Source organism: Festucalex cinctus, chromosome 6 (assembly GCF_051991245.1).
Source record: "Festucalex cinctus isolate MCC-2025b chromosome 6, RoL_Fcin_1.0, whole genome shotgun sequence".
NCBI lineage: Eukaryota > Metazoa > Chordata > Actinopteri > Syngnathiformes > Syngnathidae > Festucalex > Festucalex cinctus.
In genome coordinates, this window is record NC_135416.1 from 16,109,723 (window position 1) to 16,130,690 (window position 20,968).

General features: G+C 39.0%; 3 protein-coding genes across 4 annotated transcripts; 2 read left to right on the plus strand and 1 right to left on the minus strand.

Moving 5' to 3' along the window:
- Window positions 1–12,464: 12,464 nt before the first annotated feature.
- hmox2a (heme oxygenase 2a) lies at window positions 12,465–14,870 on the plus strand. Its single transcript, XM_077523566.1, is given in 8 exon segments — window positions 12,465–12,547; window positions 13,227–13,317; window positions 13,424–13,455; window positions 13,458–13,540; window positions 13,718–13,885; window positions 13,969–14,292; window positions 14,355–14,487; window positions 14,565–14,870. Coding segments are annotated over 7 exon segments (936 nt in total). The 5' UTR covers window positions 12,465–12,547; window positions 13,227–13,249; the 3' UTR covers window positions 14,693–14,870.
- tmem186 (transmembrane protein 186) lies at window positions 14,038–16,768 on the minus strand. Its single transcript, XM_077523570.1, has 2 exons — window positions 16,128–16,768; window positions 14,038–15,886 (listed from the first exon to the last, which is right to left on the minus strand). Exons 1-2 carry the CDS (start codon window positions 16,137–16,139, stop codon window positions 15,218–15,220), a joined length of 681 nt encoding a protein of 226 aa, XP_077379696.1. The 5' UTR covers window positions 16,140–16,768; the 3' UTR covers window positions 14,038–15,217.
- On the plus strand, window positions 16,376–20,543 carry gde1 (glycerophosphodiester phosphodiesterase 1). Of its 2 annotated transcripts, none has more exons than XM_077523564.1 (6): window positions 16,376–16,778; window positions 18,270–18,445; window positions 18,566–18,671; window positions 18,993–19,088; window positions 19,288–19,499; window positions 19,575–20,543. In XM_077523564.1, the coding sequence occupies exons 1-6, from the start codon at window positions 16,521–16,523 to the stop codon at window positions 19,720–19,722; spliced, it is 996 nt and encodes a 331-aa protein (XP_077379690.1). In that variant the 5' UTR covers window positions 16,376–16,520; the 3' UTR covers window positions 19,723–20,543. The 2 variants fall into 2 exon arrangements, with proteins under 2 accessions (XP_077379690.1, XP_077379691.1); XM_077523565.1 differs by having other exon boundaries at window positions 16,377–16,778; window positions 18,996–19,088.
- Window positions 20,544–20,968: the final 425 nt, after the last annotated feature.

Below are 20,968 nucleotides of genomic sequence, written 5' to 3' on the forward strand. Positions count from 1 at the left end.
CATGTGACTCCAGGGAACATGTTTTTTTTGTATGTGTTTTTTTTTTTTGGTCTTTTTTTTTTTTGTCTTTTTAAAATAAAGCGCAGTTGCGCATCCACTACCATAGATGGCAGTGACGCTCTTGTTGTCAGAAAGGGTCGTAAGATAAAATAAGTGAGAACTACTGAATTGCATAAATACAAGTAAGAACTCAGTCAAATATTCCGCCTTTGCAAACGTGAGTCAGCTCAATTATGATTGATAGTGTTACTGATTTAATAGGTTTTCAGAGTTTATTTTAACAGTTAACAGTTGTTGTTTTTTTGTGGTTTAGTTTGGTGTAGAATTGAACGTCAAAATGACAGTTGTCAAATAATTTGATTATTTGAATTGGTTACATAAGTAAAAAAAAAAAAAAAAAATTAGGGAAAGAGCTTGTTATGATGCACAATATAATATAGTCAGTCCACCAATATGATTAGACAAATAAAGTTAGATGACCACAATCATAGACATTTACCGTACTATGAAATTTTGATCACATCAGGTGGTGACATCTCCAAATTTATTTGAATAGCCTTCTTCATTCTTATCCTCACATTGGCTGAAGACAATTGTAAAAGCTTGATTCAGTTTGATTAACTTTTCAGTGTGACAATGACAAGAAACCATACATGATTATTATCAAAATGTGCTTTTAGTTCACGACCTTAAAAGAAGAGGGCTGACATTCTAAAAGTCTGATGATGAGCTCATCCTTCCTCCCAGTGGATAACATGCTTGAGCTTACAACTGCTGTTCAAACAATAAGGACATATATGCAATATCAGAGTCAAGAAAAAAAGCACACCTGATCAAGACTGGAATCTCTTACTAACATGTTCTGTTTGGACAATTTAAAGTCTGTGCACAGTGAAATAACGTAACACATGAGAAGTGTTTCCTTTGCTCATCAGGTCCAGATGGGATCAGCTATTAGTTAAGAACTTGATCTTCACTGGAAAATGTTGGATTTCACAGCCAATGTTGTTTCCGTATGTGGCTCAGCTACCTACACTTGATGTCAATGCATCACACATGCTCTTTTATCCACGTCTCGTAGCCGCATGAGGGGAAATCGGCATACCCTACGGTGTTTATTGTCATGGTTTTAATCAACCTTGTGGTACTTTTATACAAGTAGAAGCGCTTAACCTTGACACTTTTCAAAGGTACATCAAACTGTCTTCTATCGGGTGAGGTGACATGGGCCTAAAGTGTGTTGAAAGTTCAAAATGAATAGTCAAACATGCCGAGGTGGAGGAGAAAAAACAGCTTCTCGGATGTCAATCACCAAAACGTGTGAGGCCAGTGGAAGTTTATGGTGTTTGCCAACTGAGAAAATAGCAAAATCAAGAAAGGAGATCTAACGCAGATAACGAATATCTATTGTATGGTATACATTTGTCTACTGGGACGTTCTCCACCTGAATTGGAATCAGAAATATCCACACTCTGTGATGTATTTCCTTCAAATCCCGTTTATAGCAATTCAACTTTCTTTGAATGGCTGCTTATTTGAAATATAAATACATACTTTAACAGTTGTTTAAATGCGGCAAATGAATATGGTAAAAATAAACATTCTTTTGCTACTACCAAAAGCGTTTCCAGATTGAACCTTCACATCAAAGTGTGCATGGTGAGCAGACCTTCCTTAAACAAACAAAAGGATGAATTAATCACAAGCTGGTTGAAATTGGACAAGAGTGGTGAGCCTTCCTGCTGTCTAGTTGATCTACAACAGAGATGAGTGTTCCAATCACAAAGAGCACTTAACGCTCAATTAACGCAGTTGTCATGATGATCTCTTTGTAAAAGACGAACTCGTGGCCCATTGGCTACCCCACTGGATTTATTTTAGGGGGATGCAGGAACTGGTATGCATGCATAGGCCAATACAAATACCAGCCTGACGCTTAAATTACTGCCCTATTTTGCTCTGTAAGGTAACAAGACTGTGCAAATACACCATCTGAAACCTTATAAGCTGCTCATTGCTCTGTGACATCAAAACTTGTCATTGCATGCATTTACAATTACAAAAAGATTGATGTAAGATAAGGAAATCATGATCTATCCATTTTATTTACCACTTGACCTCATTCGGGGAACCATAATTATATTTCCATAGTGCTGCAGGGAAAAATTACATTTTAAGTCAAATGAAAAAAAGGAGTGGTACCTTGGACAGTATCAGTTGGTCATTTTTAACAAGCAGAACAATTATTTTGTAAAAGCTCCATTCGGATAAGCAGAAGTGTATGGAAATTACCAACGAACTGGGAATTTGCTAAATTGCTAAATGATGATGTAATTGTTCATTTGTCTGACTTATGTGCAGGCAGGTTGGGTGCAGTTCCCACTCAGTGATGCATTAAATGTGACAGTACTGGTCGTCTTTTTTTGTATATGACATATGATTGAATGGAGACCAGTTCAGGGTGTCAAACTCATTTTTGTCACAGGTCACATCGTAGTTACAGTTTGCCTCTGAGGGCCATTATGACTGTGGAACCATGTAATTGTTGAATTACCAACAAATTGATGGATAACTCGTTTTACAAACAGAAATCAAAGATAATAGTGGTTCAAGTTAATGTAAAAAGGGGTTGCAAATAAATGCTGCAATATCTGAAGATTTGGATATATTATAACCCTTGTGAGGATAAGCAGTTCATATAATGGATGGATGGATGGATGGACGGACGGACGGACGGACCGACATATGAAAATGTGAAATGTTTGTATATTTTAGCAAGAATCATAAAAGTTGATGCACAAGATTTGCTTCCACGGGTCACATAAAATGCTGTGGTGGACCAGATTCAGCCCCCAGGCCTCAATTTGACACCTCTGGTGTAAATTACGCCAAGCGACTATGAATGTAAATTGGCTGTATGCTAACTTCTCCACTTCTCCATGTATTGTACCAGGGTTCATCATTGTGCATTGTCCAAAAAACAAAAGTCCAAAATATCACCTTAAAGATTTATCGCCATTAATAGAGGAAAGTGAATCTTTCCAAGATTCCCCAAGAAAATTTCCCACGGTGACTTCCAAAAATACAACAAAATACCCTCCCCTCTGGAGCTTTAGCGACATTATAGTCACAATGATGTTTGTAGCTATTTTGTTGTTTACTATGTTCCCAGAGTCACTTCAGTCCAAAAGTCTCCTTACACAGACAGGGAGTCTACCTGTCGGCTGTTTACCAGAAAACCATGGAATCCCCCTTCTCAACAACAAAAGGTGGACGTGCATGTGCAAGTGGAACGCGTCTATTTGTGTCCACTTAAGTGTGCGGACGCCACGTCCTCTCCGATGTCTCCCCGTATCTCCCACTCACGTACTGTAGGTGTGACCCGCCCTCCACAGAGCCTCCACTCCTCATCCTTCCCAAGTCGGGGGAGCGAGCGATCGAGGGAGCAGCCGTGAGCTCGTGACGGAAACAATGGCGACGTGCCTCGGGGTGACAGCAGGGGACAGGAACATGCACAAACACAGGAACAGGCCATTCTGCCACGAGGGCAGGCCACCCTGAGAATCTGGAGGCGGGACTCTCTCTCTCTCTCTCTCTTTTTCCCTCTCTCTTATATGCCCTAATATGAGAAAAATGACACACTTGCTGATTGTGTGCTGTTATTAGCCAACGGATCCCTATGGGAGCGGCTCGGAGCGCCATGCAGTCTTAGGGAATGGGACCGAGGTATTTTTGGACACAATGTATGGTTGCTTGGAGCCAAGAAATCAGCATAGCTAGATTTTACCAAATTCTAATAAATGATAATAATAATAATAATAATAATAATAATAATAATAATAATAATAATAATAATAAATGGGTTCAGCACGGCTGCTCCAGGTGAAAGGTCACGCATTTAAATCTCAGCTGTGGCCCACCTGTTCTATCATTTTTGAGTTGTCACCTGTAGGCTACTTCTGGGTGGCAGAACTAGTAAATAATAATAATAATAATAATAAAGTAATTGTAATTGTAACACTAGCTAGCATTAACATTGCCTAAACTAACACTTTCCGTGGGTATCCCATAATTAGGTTGGCCATTTCCATAAGGTAAAAAAGGAGGACATATTTTTAAAAAAATAATACATCAACAATAAAGTTTTGCATGGTTTATAGATCATGTTTGTATAACTAAATTGTAAAAAAAAAATATCACTAAAAAGTCAAACTTCTTTTTGACAATTTATTTAGTTTACAATATCATGTGTTTAAAGTAAACCACAAAGAAGTGACATGCTTCTGTAAAAGTGCAACCTGCCACAAAACATAACTTATTTTGAAAAGCAAACAAGGAAAAATGTCTTCAATGATGACACACCTACTGCTCGCTTCTTGATTTTATGCCTCTCCGTCCCCGCGCGATGTTCTATGGCTGCTTTTCCCTGACTGCTCATGTCCACATCACACCGGCAAAGTGTGCTGAAACTGAAATGAGTCTCGACTGCTTTTGGCCAGGAAATTGTGCTCTTTCGTCCATTCAATTTTAACTCATTTGCTCCCAGAAACGTATAAATACGTCCTGTTTTAAATGTTTTAAGTGTCCCAAAGACGTATTTATACTTTATTTATGTGTTTGTTTGTTTTTTATGCTCGAGCATACAGAAGGCGTTGATGCAGCCTCTCAACTGCAAAGAACTGTTGAATAAATGGTAGTTATTACACAAATGGCAAGAAGGTGGCAGTAGAATATCAGAGAACAACCAGGGCCATGTTAGCAATAGAATACAATACAATGGTCTGTGGGCCTTGCAAAATCAGTCCAAATCCAGTAAAACAGCGGGGAGTGAAGGAGCTTGCTTCACTGAAAATGGCTGGGAGTGAATAAGTTAAAAAGGTGTCCGGCGTTTTGGCATTTTTGCTCGCGCTGCCTTTTTCTTTTTGTTTTTTCTTTATTTTTTTTTGCTTGCTTGCTCATGCTGCTGTCAAAGAAGACAGTGAGGAAATGGCGTAGTCAGATAACCACACGTGGAGCTTTGTTTAAATTTATTTAACCAATGATATAAAAGATTGTTAACTGAGGCTACTCTTGGCCAATCACAGTTGTGACAAACGTGGGGTGGGGCTGATGTTGAGTCACATAAATTCAACTGCGGCTCATTTGCTTTTAAAACGGAGGACAAACCAACATCCTGCTTAGGGTTGCGTAGGACGTAGGACAACACTGAAAATTAGGACTGTCCTGCCTAAATCAGGACGCCTGGCCACCCTACCCATAATGCATCCAGCAACCATTATTTTATTTTATTTTATTTTATTTTATTTTATTTTATTTTATTTTATTTTATTTTATTTTATTTTATTTTATTTTATTTTATTATTTTTAATTCAGAGTTAAAAGTTCAAGGAGTGAGTAGCATCTGGACAAAACTTCCGGGCCACAATTTTGACAGACAGAAATAGCAAAATCATACCAGATTCCCTAAGAAGATATCAGGTGGTCTATAAACAGACACGTCATGTCACTTGACTCATCAGTGTAGGGAGGCATTTTGCAAACATAATACTGTAGACTAACCCAATTTAAAAGTGTCCTGGTTTGTGTTTAGTGATCCAATGACACTACTGCTGACAGACAAAAACTCAAGTCAGCCCCACTGGTTTAAAATTATTAATAATTCTAATTAAGTATCAGTTAGGAAAATTAATCACTGCTTTTATTTGCTTAGTTGGTGGGAGAGTAGTGAATGTTAGGATATGAGTTAGCTGTTTAAAATAACAGTGCCGTTCAAACTTTAGTAGCTTGTTGTCACCATAGTTCCACAATGACCAACAGCTCTCATTCTATTCTAACTGCATGTTTTGTAGCAGCTCATTAATTATATTTTCCACAATGGACTCACTGATAATAGAGCAATAAACCTGCAAATCAGCAAAGCAAAAACAAACCGGTGACTTCCACCTTGTTCATTGTTGTGTACTAATGCCAAGTACTGAAAGCCTGCAGCACTTACAATAAGTTAGCAGATTACATCGCTCGGCACCCAATGGGCACCGAGCACCTCACACCACCCACATAAAGCTCCTGCTGCCTGTTGTAGCATTGTTCGGTATTGATGAGCTTGACCTTGAGGAAATCCTCCGTAGCGCCTGTCAGTCTGTCTTGACGGGAGTTGCCAAAGTAAACACGACGAATCGGCCAATAAATCACGCTCGGATGTACATGACACACACAGTTAGTGGAGTTTTACGACTACATACACCATTAGAACACAGGCCACAGAATGTTGGGAGCAAAGACGTTCTCCTCCCTGTGTCCGGTATTGGTCCCACACAGGCTGTTTTTTTCTGTAGGAACCCCCCAGTGAGGGAGGCTTCACTTTCAAAGAATCCACATTTGAAGTAGGGCCATTCGGCTTTTTTTCTGCAGGTCCAGTGAGAGAACCTGTATTCATTGTTGCTTCTTTGTGTAATAAATATTTAGTGTACTGAGAGGGCAACCACTGCTAGTGGTTGACTTGAAACCGCTTCAGATGTTTTACATATGAATGCATGAAGTTTGCTTACCAATCATATGTACAATATTGTGTACAGATCTAATAGCCTAATAAGCCTGCTAAAAGGTGACATGAAAAGAGTATTTTTCTTATTGTTTGGATACAACACGTCTTAATTTCTGCTATTATGCAATATGTTAGAGGTGGGCACTAACGTATCTCCGTCGGCCCCGCCACATTTGCGGCAAACCCAAAGCCTTGAAAAAATACACTACTGTTAGCTAACAGTGGGGCTAATTTAGTCTACGTATTAACCACACCCACACCAACTTTCTCTACCCGTGACATGGCAGCTAAGATCGCCGAAGCACCTTCAAGCCACAAGATCTGAATCACAATATGAAAGTCTAAAACACAACCAGAGCTGAAATGTATTAGTAAACACTGTCAGCTAATGCTAATCTGTGCATGAGCATTAGCTGACAGTGTTAGCCTCTGATAAGTGCCTCATATTTGAGTCCACATTTGTTGATGTAGTGGGGATGGTTTATTATTTGTGTTTGGTGAAGTGTCCACTGATATGTCACAAGTACATACACGCACCTGACAAGTGTATTAGACTACTGTAGCCAATTTAGAATTTAATTTTTGGGAATATAAATGAGGAGACGGCTTCAACTCTCTCCCTTTAGAAATAAATAACTTGACCGGCTTTCGCTGAGACTCAAAGCGTTGAGTATGTGCATGTGTCTGCTTGGGGAAATGAAAAAAGAAAAAGAAACATTTGGAAGGGGTTCAAAGGTGAGGCTACTTGGACTCTGTCAAGCAAACTCAGAGACATTTCACCCAAGAACACAATGGATGTTGTGATGCATACAGTTCATTGTCCATTGTCAGAACCTCCTTGCCTCACCCTGTGTTACCCACAACATGTCCCCTTGACTATTACTGGAAAAAAAAAAACATTGATTGGACAAGTGAATCCTGAGCTCCTTTTGTTTTCAAATACATCTCAATGGTGAGTACTTTGTCTGGCTTAAGCCCAGATTTCTATGGTGATAGGAAACATGTTGAGAAGGCTGAAAATGTGAAACATGTCCAATAACATGGCCTCTTTTTTCCCCTCATCTCCTTTTTCATTTCTACCAAAAAAAATAATACATTTAATGTTCACTTATGTGTGATTACATTCAAGTTTAATTTAAACTATTTTTGTTGCTGTATTTAATAGCAATCCTGTTGTCACAAAAACATGTGTCCGATTTCTGCCCTGTTAATCTACTGTAAGCAGTTTGGGTGGTTGGGGGATTATTGAAGCAAACAATGAAAGATTGGAATGATGAAATGAGATCAGTAGAATTTCCTGTCTTTTGTGGCTTGCCCACCACTTGTAATCATTTTCTCTTGCAAAATAGGATTTCCCCTCAACAATACATTTAGGGTAGTGATCGGGCTTAGGGTTCATCTCTGCTGCATGTGTTTTGGATTTTCTTGGAGACATAGTTGGATCATAGATACTGTATAAAGGGGTAGGCGATTGTTGGGGGTGGAAAAACAGCAAAAATATGTCACAATGTTGAGCTTTAACTTTCAGTGATGAATTTTGAAAGTGAGCAGCGGGGTAATTAAAATAACGAAGTATAAATAAAGACTCCACATAGAGCCTTTGGGCTACTGAAAATATAACCTCAGATAATAAGAAAGAGAGAAAAAAAATCTTCAATGAGTATTATGAATTGGTTGCAACAATGAGGTTTCAACCTGTGGCATTCTTTTCCACGCAATATGTCAAGTAGAGTTAATGTCAAGGCGAGAGTGAACGTACAGTACGTTAAACTGTCATTAGCCTTCCTCCATCCCAGCCTCCCATCCACCTGCACTTTATAATGAGGCGATTGCGACAACACACCCAGTGAGAAAACTGTGATCAAATGGCATACCTGGCTCATGTGTATACACTTCCCGCTCTTTGTTAGCCTCAAACACGGAGCTCCGGCATACTTCCTGCCATGGATCCGAAGAGAAGTGTGTTTCTAATTATAAGCCGGGCCCGAGGTTAAGCACACTCTCTGCAGGCCACCATAGCCACGAGGATTTATGGTACCAAGTTCCAAACTCCCACCAGAGACGCAAAGCTGCCCACTTTTTACTGGCCGTAAATCAAACAGTATGACTGGTAGCTGCACTTCTGTTTCACACTCAGATGGATCCTGTATGAGAGTGGAAAAGAAAATCGACATTTTCCTGTGTCTTCTTCAAGTCACCTGAAATTCATACTCATGCGCAGTAATTCATTTTATTTTTTCCAATATAAAAGTTTCATCCTAGGACCTTAAAAAAAAAAAAAAAAGCACCTAAGAAAGGGTACAAACTTACAAGGAGTGAGAAAATATCTAAATAAACATCAGCTTTATTGATGTCAAATCAATTAGTCATACTGCCCCTACAACTTTTCCATGAAACAATACAAAGAGGTGAGCCTTCTTCAAACTTAGGTGTGACACTTCAATAACATATTCATTATGAGTATAAATTAAAAAAAGAAAAAAGTAAGAGTAATTCACATGCTTTAATTTTATCCTAAATATTTTGTCATCTCCAAATCACTGTCAAATAAAAACAAGGGAAAAAGATACAGAGCTGTAATGATCTCATAGCATTATTATTATTATTATTATTATTATTATTATTATTATTATTATTATTATTATTATTATTATTATTATTATTATATCCTATATACCGTACAAGTGGTAATAATGCTGTGGCTAGTTGATCAAATGTGTCTGAACATTAGGTGTCTGGTTTCTGATATTCAAATTTCAAATTAATAGGTTACAAAGAATATATATATATATATATATATATATATATATATATATATATATATATATATATATTAGGGGTGTTAAAAAAATCGATTCGGCGATATATCGCGATACTACATCGCGCGATTCTCGAATCGATTCAATAAAAAAATCGATTTTTTTTTTTTTTTTTTTTAAGGAGCTCTGAATTGTTCATTCGGTAGTCTTACCGATTCAACGTCTTATCATCATTGCCTTTTTTGTTTTTTTTTTGTGTGTGAATCGATTTTTAAACTTCCATTTTTAATGGAAAAATATTCAACAAAACGTCTGACTTCGGGTTAGGATTCACACCTTGAGCATGGAAGAATGTTATATGAACGGAACATTAAGCCTTAATATTTTATTTTAATGCTGTTCAAACATGAAACAGATTACAACCTCTATATGACTGAAATTTCAGATAAATAAATAATACATTTTCATATAAATCTTACACTCTACAAGCTTACTGATTAGTATTTTCTAAATTTGAATGAAAAAAATCGCAACAATCAACTTATAAATTCGTATCGGGATTAATCGGTATCGAATCGAATCGTGACCTGTGAATCGTAATACGAATCGAATCGTCAGGTACTAGGCAATTCACACCCCTAATACATATATATATATATATATATATATATATATATATATATATATATATATATATATATATATATATATATATATATATATATATATTCCATAGGTAGATTTTCCTAATTTTACCAAGCCTAAAAAAAAAAAGGAGTAAAGCTTTTTTTTTTTTTTTTTTTTTTTAAATCATCTATCCAGGAAGCATCTATAAACAAACACATGAACAAAGTTATGCCAGCGTAAACCTAACCTCCTTTGGTAAAGATAATAAGCTGAGCTGAAGAATAAAAAAATATGACTTCCTATAGGATTTCAAAACAGGCCTTCATGGCCAACAGGACATATGAAGTTTGAATACTTCAGTTGTTCTAAGACAGTGGCAGTTTCCTTCTAAAACTTTGCTGCTTCAGCTTTAATAATTCAAATATGAGAAAACAAAAATGTACATTTTCTAGATAAGATTTATCTAGATAAATAAAAGTTGTGCAAATAAGAAAGATAGTTACAATGTTGACAGTTTTCCTTGTATTTATTTATTTATTTATTTATTTATTTATTTATTTATTTATTTATTCATTCATTCATTCATTTATTTATTTTTACAATTTCTGCAATGTCACTGTTTTGGAATTTATACAAATAACTTCTCATGAAACCATGCTAAAAATACAGTTGTAATGGAAAACACAAAACTTTTTTTCATTTGGATCACAGTGCGTGAAACCCAAAATATTTGGCTACAACTGTACAGAACTTGACAACAAATAATCAGAACCATGACCATTAAGAAGTCATAATTTTTCTTTTTCTTTATGGAGTTCTTTCTTCTTTTGCAGCCTTTTCAGATGTACAGCATTTAACAGCACAGTCTCGTGACATTTTTTACAATTCCAACAATTATTGCTGCCCACCTGACAGACATCCAGACGTATCTCTTGGTCATACATTAAAATCATGACACAGTGAATGTGGATTATTACAGGATAAGACAGACAACATAAAAACAAGAGGAAATGCTCTGCATACAGGAAAGTTTCGCTTTTGTGTAGTAAAAACTGAAAAAGTAATGACAAGAACAATATGGAATGCACCTTATAACAATGAAAAGGAACAACATATTCTCCTGACAGATGTGTGATCTGTATGATCTGGCATGACTGTACACTCCATCATAGCCTGACTGAAGCATTTACTGTCTGAGAGGTGATCTAAACACGATGGCATCTCGGATGGTTTTTCTTGGGGAAAACACCAGCAGCTGCCAAACACACCAGCTCTTCATGTGCCTTCCTATATACCTAGTGTATTGTTAATGACTAATGAGTCAAAGAAAAGCCGCTATGCTGTTCATAAACACAGGAAATGGGACTGAACATAAAAAGCTAAATCACCTGTGCAGCTATCGAGTCAAGTTCAATGCAATATTGTTGATCGGAGGAAGCTCGTCTCAGTTATTAACAATGAGCAAACAAACAGAGGTGGGTCTGCAGTCGCAGTGTTTATTCCGAGCAAGGCTGCAACAAGGAGCTGTGGGGCTTTCCTACATTGGAACACTGCTCTCCTGGGTCCTTCGAGAAAGCGATGCCAGAGTGTACTTCAAAACACGGAGGTTTGGTCAGGAGGGGGAAAAAACAACATGAGCCTAGGATCATTCTTTGTTTTTATTTTCAAGTGCTCTGGGAGCCCATAGACGAGCTGACGCTGGTCAACAACTTTTGAGTGGGATTGCAAATGCACAATAACTGAATGTTTATGCTTTGTCCAGGATGTTTGAGTGGATTTATAATTAACAAAACCATAAATAGCAAGTCACAAGAGGTCTGTTCCTCTGCAATGATACATCATGTACTGATTTGCACTTTTGTTTTTGCATTTGATGCATTTAAAAAAAGAGAAAATTATTTGGATACATCTACACAGTGTATTGTTTTATGAATAATTAATGTGACAACCTAAGGGGTATGACTGGATAAGTTTTTTCTACTCCTTTTGAACATATAAACTGTGCTGAATGGCGTAATTTAGTTATAATTTGTTTTTCTTTTTCTGACGTAGACCTACATGTATCATTTTTCTTCTTCTTCTTCTTCTTTATGTTCAAATAAAACAATCAGTCACTCAAAAAGGACTTTACAAGAATGACAATATTAGAATGACAATAATGGTCGTTATACAGTGAAATGTATGGCTAGAGAGTAATCCTAAGTGCAACATGAAATAAGTAAAAAGCAGGCAGATCTGAATTATATGCGTTACTTTCCACTCTGGTGCTTGATGACCTTGCAGTCGGTGTAAAATACATGACAAGGCTTCTAGTGACATCTAGTGGGTTATCTGATGTATTGCAATGTTTGACGTACTGTACAACACCAATTTTATTTTGGCCACAATTGCAAAATAAAAATAATAATTTCGCCAAAGGGCCACACAATTAAAGTAACAACCACGTTTCAAAGAAGTGTGAAACCCTTTTCTGACACGATTGGCTTAGGTCCTAAGTCAATCTTGTCGCTTGTCTCAAGCTGTATTCTGATTGGCTATTTGAAACAGGAGGCGGGTTTCCTGTGTGTTAACTTGTACCCTTGGCAAGCGTGGAATCCAAAAGTAGCGTTTCATAAGGTAAACTGGTCACAGTCACTGAATTTCTTTTTTTTCCCGTTCGTTATAATAAAACACAGCCTCCTAGTGTGACTACAGTGATCCGTGAATTTTGTGGTTTAAGGTCTTCGCAATATGGCTACTGGCTAGTTTCAAGGTGCGACCTGACGTGTGTCACTTTTGTAACTGTCCACTAATGTCATCGTGACTGTTCTACTGGTTGGTTTCACAGCAGTCAAATAAAACACGAACGTTTTTCAATAATATGATCTGTGTTATAGCACGCTATTTTATTACAGACTGCCCTTCCAATAGTTAACAAAAATTCGGAGGGGTTATCTTGCAAGGGATTTTGGGGCAAAAGTCTGGACCTGAAAATAACCCAAATGAACACACTTGATTGTATGCTAATGTTCTAATTTAATGATTGTAAATTTTGGGATTTTCTTTACCTGTAAAATACGATCAGCAAAATCAGGAAATATTTCACTTCTGAACTACTGAAATTTATCATTTCTCCACAATATTCTAATGTATAGAGATCTACCTGTACAGTTTTGCATGTGATAAATTAAATTACTGTAATATAGAAAATCTTTATCTCCAAAAACATTTCGAGATGAGCTGTAGTCCATAATAATGTTAAAGGAATGAATTGTAAATATATGATGACATATGTCTAACTTAATCTCCTATGAAGGTGAACCTATTGTGAGGCAAAAGATGAACACACAACAAAAAATAAATGGAGTGATTGTTGATGATGGTGACTGCGAGGATGAACTTCTAAGGTAGGATAGGAAATCAGTGGTAGACTAATTAATGAACTGTCTATTTCATTCCATGGCGTATGTGTGCTTGTTTCATGGCGTATTGATTGATTTCTCTTGCTTCTAGTCCAAGCGACCTGTCTGAGATGCTGGCTGATGGACCAAAGAGGCCCACGACCGAGCGGAGAACTGCCACTTTGTCAAAGACTTCCTCAGAGGACGCATTCAAAGAGAGCTGTTTAAGGTCAGTGCTGATAATATTACATTATCCACACCTGCACAATACACAAATGCATAATTAGGAGTGTAGTTGTGCTACCGAGTGGAGAATTTGCAAATTACAGTTGAATCACTCTGACAAAGTGTCACAAATTATTACTAGTATCAATACTGTAAACTCAACTCAAATGTTGTTCTTCAGAGAGGCACTGCAGCTCTGTACTTTGTCTATTTGGCCATGGAGGAGGAGATTGAGAAGAACAAAGAGCATCCTCAGGTTGCTCCAATCTACTTCCCTGCAGAGCTGCACAGATGCGAGGCCCTGGCGCGGGATCTCCAGTATTTCTATGGAGCCGACTGGCGGACTCAGGTCAGCTGAAAAGTCCGTCAAAGCTTTGCTACTTGACGCCGTTATTTGAGCTTAATCTGCCTGAATATGTCCATCTGGCATAGATCAGCCTCTCTTCAGGTACCAAACCATACGTGGACCGCATCCACCAGGTGGGGGCACGGGACCCCGTGTTGTTGGTGGCCCACTTGTACACCCGCTATATGGGGGATCTTTCGGGTGGACAGATCCTCAAAAAAGTGGCCCAGAGGGCACTTAAGCTCCCCTCAACTGGCGAGGGGGTCAACTTCTACCAGTTTGAGGGCATCCACAGTCACAGGGGCTTCAAGCAGCTTTACAGGAGCAGGATGAACCAGATCGAGCTGGACGCGGACACCAAGCGGAAGATCGTGGCAGAGTCCAACAGGGCTTTTGGTTTCAACTTGATGGTGAGGGAGCGATGAGATGACGCCATTCAGAAGAGAAAGTCCTAACACTGATGTGAAAACAGGTGTTCACAGAGCTTGAAGAGATTGGAAAGAGCATCCCAGATGCAGCACAACCGGCAGCTTTTGGGCATAGTCATGCTGAAATCATGCAAGGAGGTGATATCACTAAGTGCCCATACTATGCGGCAAAAATGGGTAAGGTGACGCACAGCCCATATGCAAGCCTTGCTCTTTTTCTTAATCCTCCTCATTCCTACCTGTCTTGTTTACAGCCGTCAGTGGAAATCCCACATATGCTTGCCAGTTAGCCAAGGCGCTCCTACAACACTCCCGCTGTCAGGTGGCGCTGGCCACGTGGATCGCCCTCCTTGCTGGCTTCACAGCCTGGTATCTTCTGTGAATATGGACACACTGTGGTTTTTGGGCATCCAGTCAGCCGCCATACCCTTAACAATACACTCTATACAATATGATGTTTTACAACAATAAATGCATATGTACAGTTAATCAAATGAATGGAACAAATTTCTCACCCATTTCTTCTATTTGTGTTATTGCTACAACCGGCAGGGGCGAACCTCCTCTACCTTGACAAGGTGATATTTTGTTTGTGATTTAATTAAGGGGGGGGGGGGACGACTGTAATGTCGCGTCTCAAAATGTTTCCCAATAAGAACACCAGGGGTCGCAGTTTTTCCACTGCAGCATGTGCATTGCATTTTTTTAATAGCCTTGTTGTCTACTCCAGTTCAGTTGCTTTCGAATACATTTCTCACTGCTCAGTTACTTGCCGAGCGGGTTTTTCGGTCAAATTCCATGTAAAAAAAACAAAAGTGCACACATCTGTTGTGTGACGTGCACAGTGAAACATCTGAGCTTGAACATATGTAGCTACAACGTCCACCAGAGACGTTATTGAAGTGCTTTACTTTAAACTTCCAAAAACCTTCTCAAAACGTTGTTTGTCCACCACCTGTCCAAACCGTGTGGAGAAATACAAAGTCTGAGGAGTGCTGTACCGCTTCAGTTTCAGTATGGTCTCATTTGCAGAGTCCCCGGTGTCCGCAACAGTCATAACATCTGACACAGGCATGTAAATGTCATGGCGCTGACCCCAGAACGTCAGGTGGGACACTTTGAGCGTGTTGTGAGACGAATCCAGGTACATCATTCCCACAACCCTTCTGAAAAAGTGGCTAGCTGTGTATAACATCACACCAGCAAATAGAGCCATTCCTGTCGAGTAGGTGACAAGAAAGAGGGGGGCATCTCCCATAAAGTACAAAATATACACGGGCGGGAGGATAATCACAGTGACTCCAGTTTGAAGTAATTTTAGCCTGGACACGGCTCTGAAGAGCTTCATGTGTGGGAATTTATAAACCATGTCGTATTTCTGTGTGGACAAATCTGAGAACTTGACGCAGGCTGTGATTTGGGGAGTAAAGGGTCCACGACAGGCTTGATGGAGGTTTAAATGCTTGGATGCAGAAGGCCTCACCCCAAAAGACAAAGGAACTGTGAGCTGCCGGCATGATCCTCTTACACAGGACAGGAGGTGGGTCCTAAACCTGCCTGCTAATGCTGAACAGATCTGGTGGGAAACATAGCAAGTTAGCAACACAATATTAGATGCATTAACTTATTCTCTTTATAATCAAGTAGTGTAATACATAAAAACCATTGTAATCTAAAATAATAATGTTAATAAAATTATAGACATCAGCCAGCAGCTGAATACAAGAGACACTAAGTTCTACATAATTCCAGACTTATGCTACGATAAAATAGTTTTTTGTTTTGTTTTTTGTTTTGCAAATAAGAAAGTTCCTCACCAAGCCAGACATCAGGACCCACAGTAACAGAATAAACAAATATTGTCAAGGAATACTAGAAGTACATTACTGTCATTATTTGAGATGTCAAGCTAACTTGTGGTACAGGACACGAGAAGACACCCGGAACCGGAAGTACTTCTTACTTGAAAGCAGCTCACAAAGAAATTCAAAACTACCGCCATCTAGTGTGTACCCCCGAAATGAACAGCCGCCTGGAGGCAAAACAAAAACCGACGTGTGACGTCAGCTATCCAGTTGCGGAAGTGACGCAGCCCAGATACTGCGGTCGCAAGTTGGGCGGGAGTCGGAGTCATTCGCTGAGCCGCGGATCAGGGCCGTCGTCACCCGTCTCGGCTGCCTTCTCTCGATCCAGCTGACCCGGCGGACGACATGCTACAGCTGGGCGATGACGTGTCGCTCTACTCGGTCGTATTCGTGGTGGTCCTTCTGGCCACTCGCAGCCCGGTTTGGTCCGGCGTCCTCACCGGTTGCCTTTACCTCTTCTTGGCCGCGTTCCGCTTCCCGCAGCTGCCACCCGGCCGGGCCCGACAAGTGCTTCATCCGTCCGGATCCGAGAAGGTGTCCGTGGTGGCTCATCGGGGAGGCGGACACGACGCACCGGAAAACACGATAGCGGCCATCCGACTGGTAAGAGCGGAGAGGGGGATACGGTTCGGATGGGGAACATGTCACCTTGATGTACGCGTTATAAACACTGACACTGTTCAGGTTGTTATCGTCTGACGTTCTAATATTTATTTTTTATTTATTTATTTATTTACAATCAATCCAGTCCTAAATAATTAAATGCTTACGAATCCACTTGATGACAACAACAAAAAGGGTATAAATTGAGGTGGCAAGTGATAGATCAGATATTTAGAAAATAATGGCATCCAACCAGGATGGCTGCTAACAAGTGTTGATTTCGTCATACACGATCAGGGAGTTTATCATCTACCTTGAGCAACTAGCAACTTTAGAGTCATATAAAAGGTATCGGAGACAGAAGAACAAGGTCTACTTTATTTTTCTTGCACAGAGTATTAGGTGATATTATAACTAACATACACACAAAATTCATTTACATTCAGTATACAGTAGGGGTGTGAATTGCCTAGTACCTGACGATTCGATTCGTATCACGATTCACAGGTCACGATTCGATTCAATACCGATTAATCCCGATACGAATTTATAAGTCGATTGTTGCGATTTTTTTTCATTCAAATTTAGAAAATACTAATCAGTAAGCTTGTAGAGTGTAAGATTTATATGAAAATGTATTATTTATTTATCTGAAATTCCAGTCTTATAGAGGTTGTAATCTGTTTCATGTTTGAACAGCATTAAAATAAAATATTAAGGCTTAATGTTCCGTTCATATAACATTCTTCCATGCTCAAGGTGTGAATCCTACCCGAAGTCAGACGTTTTGTTGAATATTTTTCCATTAAAAATGGAAGTTTAAAAATCGATTCACACACACACAAAAAAAAAAAAAAGGCAATGATGATAAGACGTTGAATCGGTAAGACTCCCGAATGAACAATTCTGAGCTCTTTAAAAAAAAAAAAAAAAAAAAAAAAAACGATTTTTTTTTTTTATTGAATCGATTCGAGAATCGCGCGATGTAGTATCGCGATATATCACCGAATCGATTTTTTTTAACACCCCTAGTATACAGTATGTTTTAAAGTATAAAGAAATATATTTTGCTAACATTTTCCACCATAGCTTAGTGTGTTTAAAAAAAAAAGGACATTTTGTATTGTTTTTTTTATGGCTTTTTTTTTTACTAATGCATGGAAATATTGCAGAAAATATGTAATATTGTCATAATAATAATAATAATAATAATAATAATAATAATAATATTTCTTCTGTCTTTGTGAGGTGTCACAGCACACTTTTCACAATAACAAAATATATGAAATAGGAAATGATACCTTTAAAAACACAACTAATGTCAGGCCCTATGTAGGACACATTTTGGGGACCCGTTTCGAAGAATATGCACAACATTAAGTACAGTTAGTTGAAATAAATTTATATAATCTGTGATAACAGGTAATGTTGTAAATTTTGCAGAATTGATTTTTATTTTTTATTTTTTTAATGAATCCTGTGACCCACCAGGCCAGCAAGAACGGCGCCTCCGGAGTGGAACTGGACCTGGAGTTCTCTGCAGACGGGGTCCCGATCCTGATGCATGACGAGAGCGTGGATCGGACAACAAACGGATCAGGCCTCCTCAGTCAATTAAAATTTGCTGACTTGGCTAAACTAGACGCAGCCGCGAAACATCGACTCAGGTAAAATTGAGAAATGAAGTCAACAATATGTGCTTGCTGAATGCCTTAAATATGCAACTATAACAAACTTAAGTCACAAATAATAAGTACACTCTCATTGCTAATGTCTTCCATTTGCAGGGACAAGTTTGCTGGCGAGAAGATCCCAACACTTGAGCAGGCAGTGGAGGAATGCATCAAACTGCAGCTCACCATATACTTTGATGTGAAAGGGCATCCAGATGAGGTGATGTCCCAAAATGATGAACAATTGCTGAGTCATGTTTACACGTTTTCGCACGTTCACAAGGTCCTTCTTGACTCAGCTTTTTTTCCCTCCATATCAGTAAGAATGTGAAGTAGCAGTGGTTGTTTTTGTAGACGGCAAGATTGATTGAACATATAAACATCACAAAAAAAGAAAAACAAAGAATTGAAAGAAAGAAAAGGACCATCAATTGTCAATAGTTTAGACTGGCAGATTTAAAAAAAAAAAAAAAAATCACAAATTCACACACGCACGCTGCAAATATGGGCCGTATTGTAACTATGTGGCGTCCTTCTCTAGCAGGCAGCTGTGGCGCTCTCAACTCTCTACAAAAAGCATCCAGTCCTGTACAACAGCAGCATTGTGTGCTCCTTTGAGCCCAAAGTCATCTACAAGGTCAGAGGGCATGAAAACGTACCTTGAGGTACTCCAAGTTTTAGTGACTAGATTTTTTTTTAAACCTCTCTCCATTTTCAATCCTATTTCTCATCAAAGTGCGTCAAAAAGCAGTTTACATTCTCTTTTATGTTGTTATACAATACATAACAATTTTATGCGATTTATCTTGACGTTTGTTACATTTCTCTTTGCACAGATGAGGCAGACTGACCCACACGTGGTCACGGCGTTCGCCCACAGGCCGTGGAGCTTGAGCCGCTTTGGCGATGGCTCCCCACGTTACCCGTCGCCGTGGAAACACCACTGGCTGACATTAATGGACATCGTGTTGGATTGGGCCCACCATCACTTGTTGTGGAAGCTCTGCGGCATTTCCGCCTTCTTGATGCAAAAGAATTTTGTCTCGCAGTGAGTTTGTTTGGCAGAGACGCACCCATAAGTCATATATGTAATTCCAGTGTACAAATTATTGTTTTTTCTCAGTGACTATGTGCGGTACTGGAGCGAGAGGGGGGTGGAGGTGGTTGCCTGGACGGTAAACAACGGCGGGGAGAAGCAACACTACCAGGAACTTCTGAAAGTCGGTTACATCACAGATAGTCTTGTGGAGGACTGTGAGCCTCACTACTGACACTCCCAACATGCACTGACAGAAAATCAAAACTCCTCTGGTGCCATTCTTTTCGATGAACACGTGTAAATGTGTAGTTTGTGCGCTACTCACAAAAAGTTACAGATACGGTATGCTTCATTCTGAAATTTCACTCGAAAGCCGAATAACCGTAACTTCTTGTATGTAGCATTATGACCATAGGCAGGCTATCCAACCAAATTGGGTGACATCATGTGTCATGAGAGTGAAGGTCTGTCATGTCAACTCTCCCTCCTGAAGACAACAGTACCTCCCATCAGCAGCAATAAAGGTGGCTAAATGTACACGACGACACAACTGGTCAGATCACATGACACATACCAGTTTTATTAAAATGACTACAATGTTTTTTTGTTTTTTTTTACTCTTGATACCCACAGGACAAAAATTGTTGAATGTGTGAGAATACATTTTCCATTGTTTACATGTCAGTTTAATATGGACGTCACCTCAGGATGTTATTTTCAAATCAATCACGCAGCTACACAGTTTATTTGTTGATTGTTCTATGATCTCCGATGATAAACTGACACAGTATTAAGCAACGCCGGGACTCTCGCTTTTGGTCTGTGAACTCAGGTGAGCGACCCATATAGTAAGAGATGAGCAGACGTAGTGGTGGTATCAGTCAGATAAGCCTGTCTGAGCCGCTTCTTGATCACGGTGCTCTTGAGCATCAACCCACAGATGACCCTTGTTTCCTCCAGTTAATCTTCCAAAGGGAAATTAAATGTACTTTAATTAATGCCATGGTGGGAGACCAATGATTGCATGTATATAAATAAATGGTATAATATCCATCCGTGTGATGTCATTTAAATGAGACCAGTGGTCATGAAAATATAGTTTAGATGTAAATTGTATACTGTACATTTAACTGTTTCCGATTGAGCATCTTAACTCAATCTGATCTAGTCGTCTTCTGCGCAATGCATTAATGGGTGAAAGGTAAATTCCACCCCACACACACACACACACACACCCCAAAGTAGAGGGTGTGACGTGACGTCACGGAGGGATTGCCCAGCCGAGTCGCTGCGCCGGAAATGAGCTAACCTAAAACCTAACAAAATAAAGCCCAAATTACCACCAAACGAGGGCTTAATTTGCATTTGGAGTTTAAAAAAAAAAAAAAAAAAAAAGAGCATATACATAATTTGTCATATGTAAACTAATAAATAATGAAGCAAAACATCTTACTGACTAAAGCATTAACATAATGGAT

What these genes read in the sequence shown, in the direction of transcription:
- gde1 (XM_077523564.1), top strand. Translation starts at nt 16,521, where the DNA reads ATGCTACAGCTGGGCGATGACGTGTCGCTCTACTCGGTCGTATTCGTG. An exon ending in TGAAAGGGCATCCAGATGAG is followed by an intron (nt 18,672 to 18,992) that starts GTGATGTCCCAA and finishes GTCCTTCTCTAG; the next exon opens with CAGGCAGCTGTGGCGCTCTC. An exon ending in AGCCCAAAGTCATCTACAAG is followed by an intron (nt 19,089 to 19,287) that starts GTCAGAGGGCAT and finishes CTCTTTGCACAG; the next exon opens with ATGAGGCAGACTGACCCACA.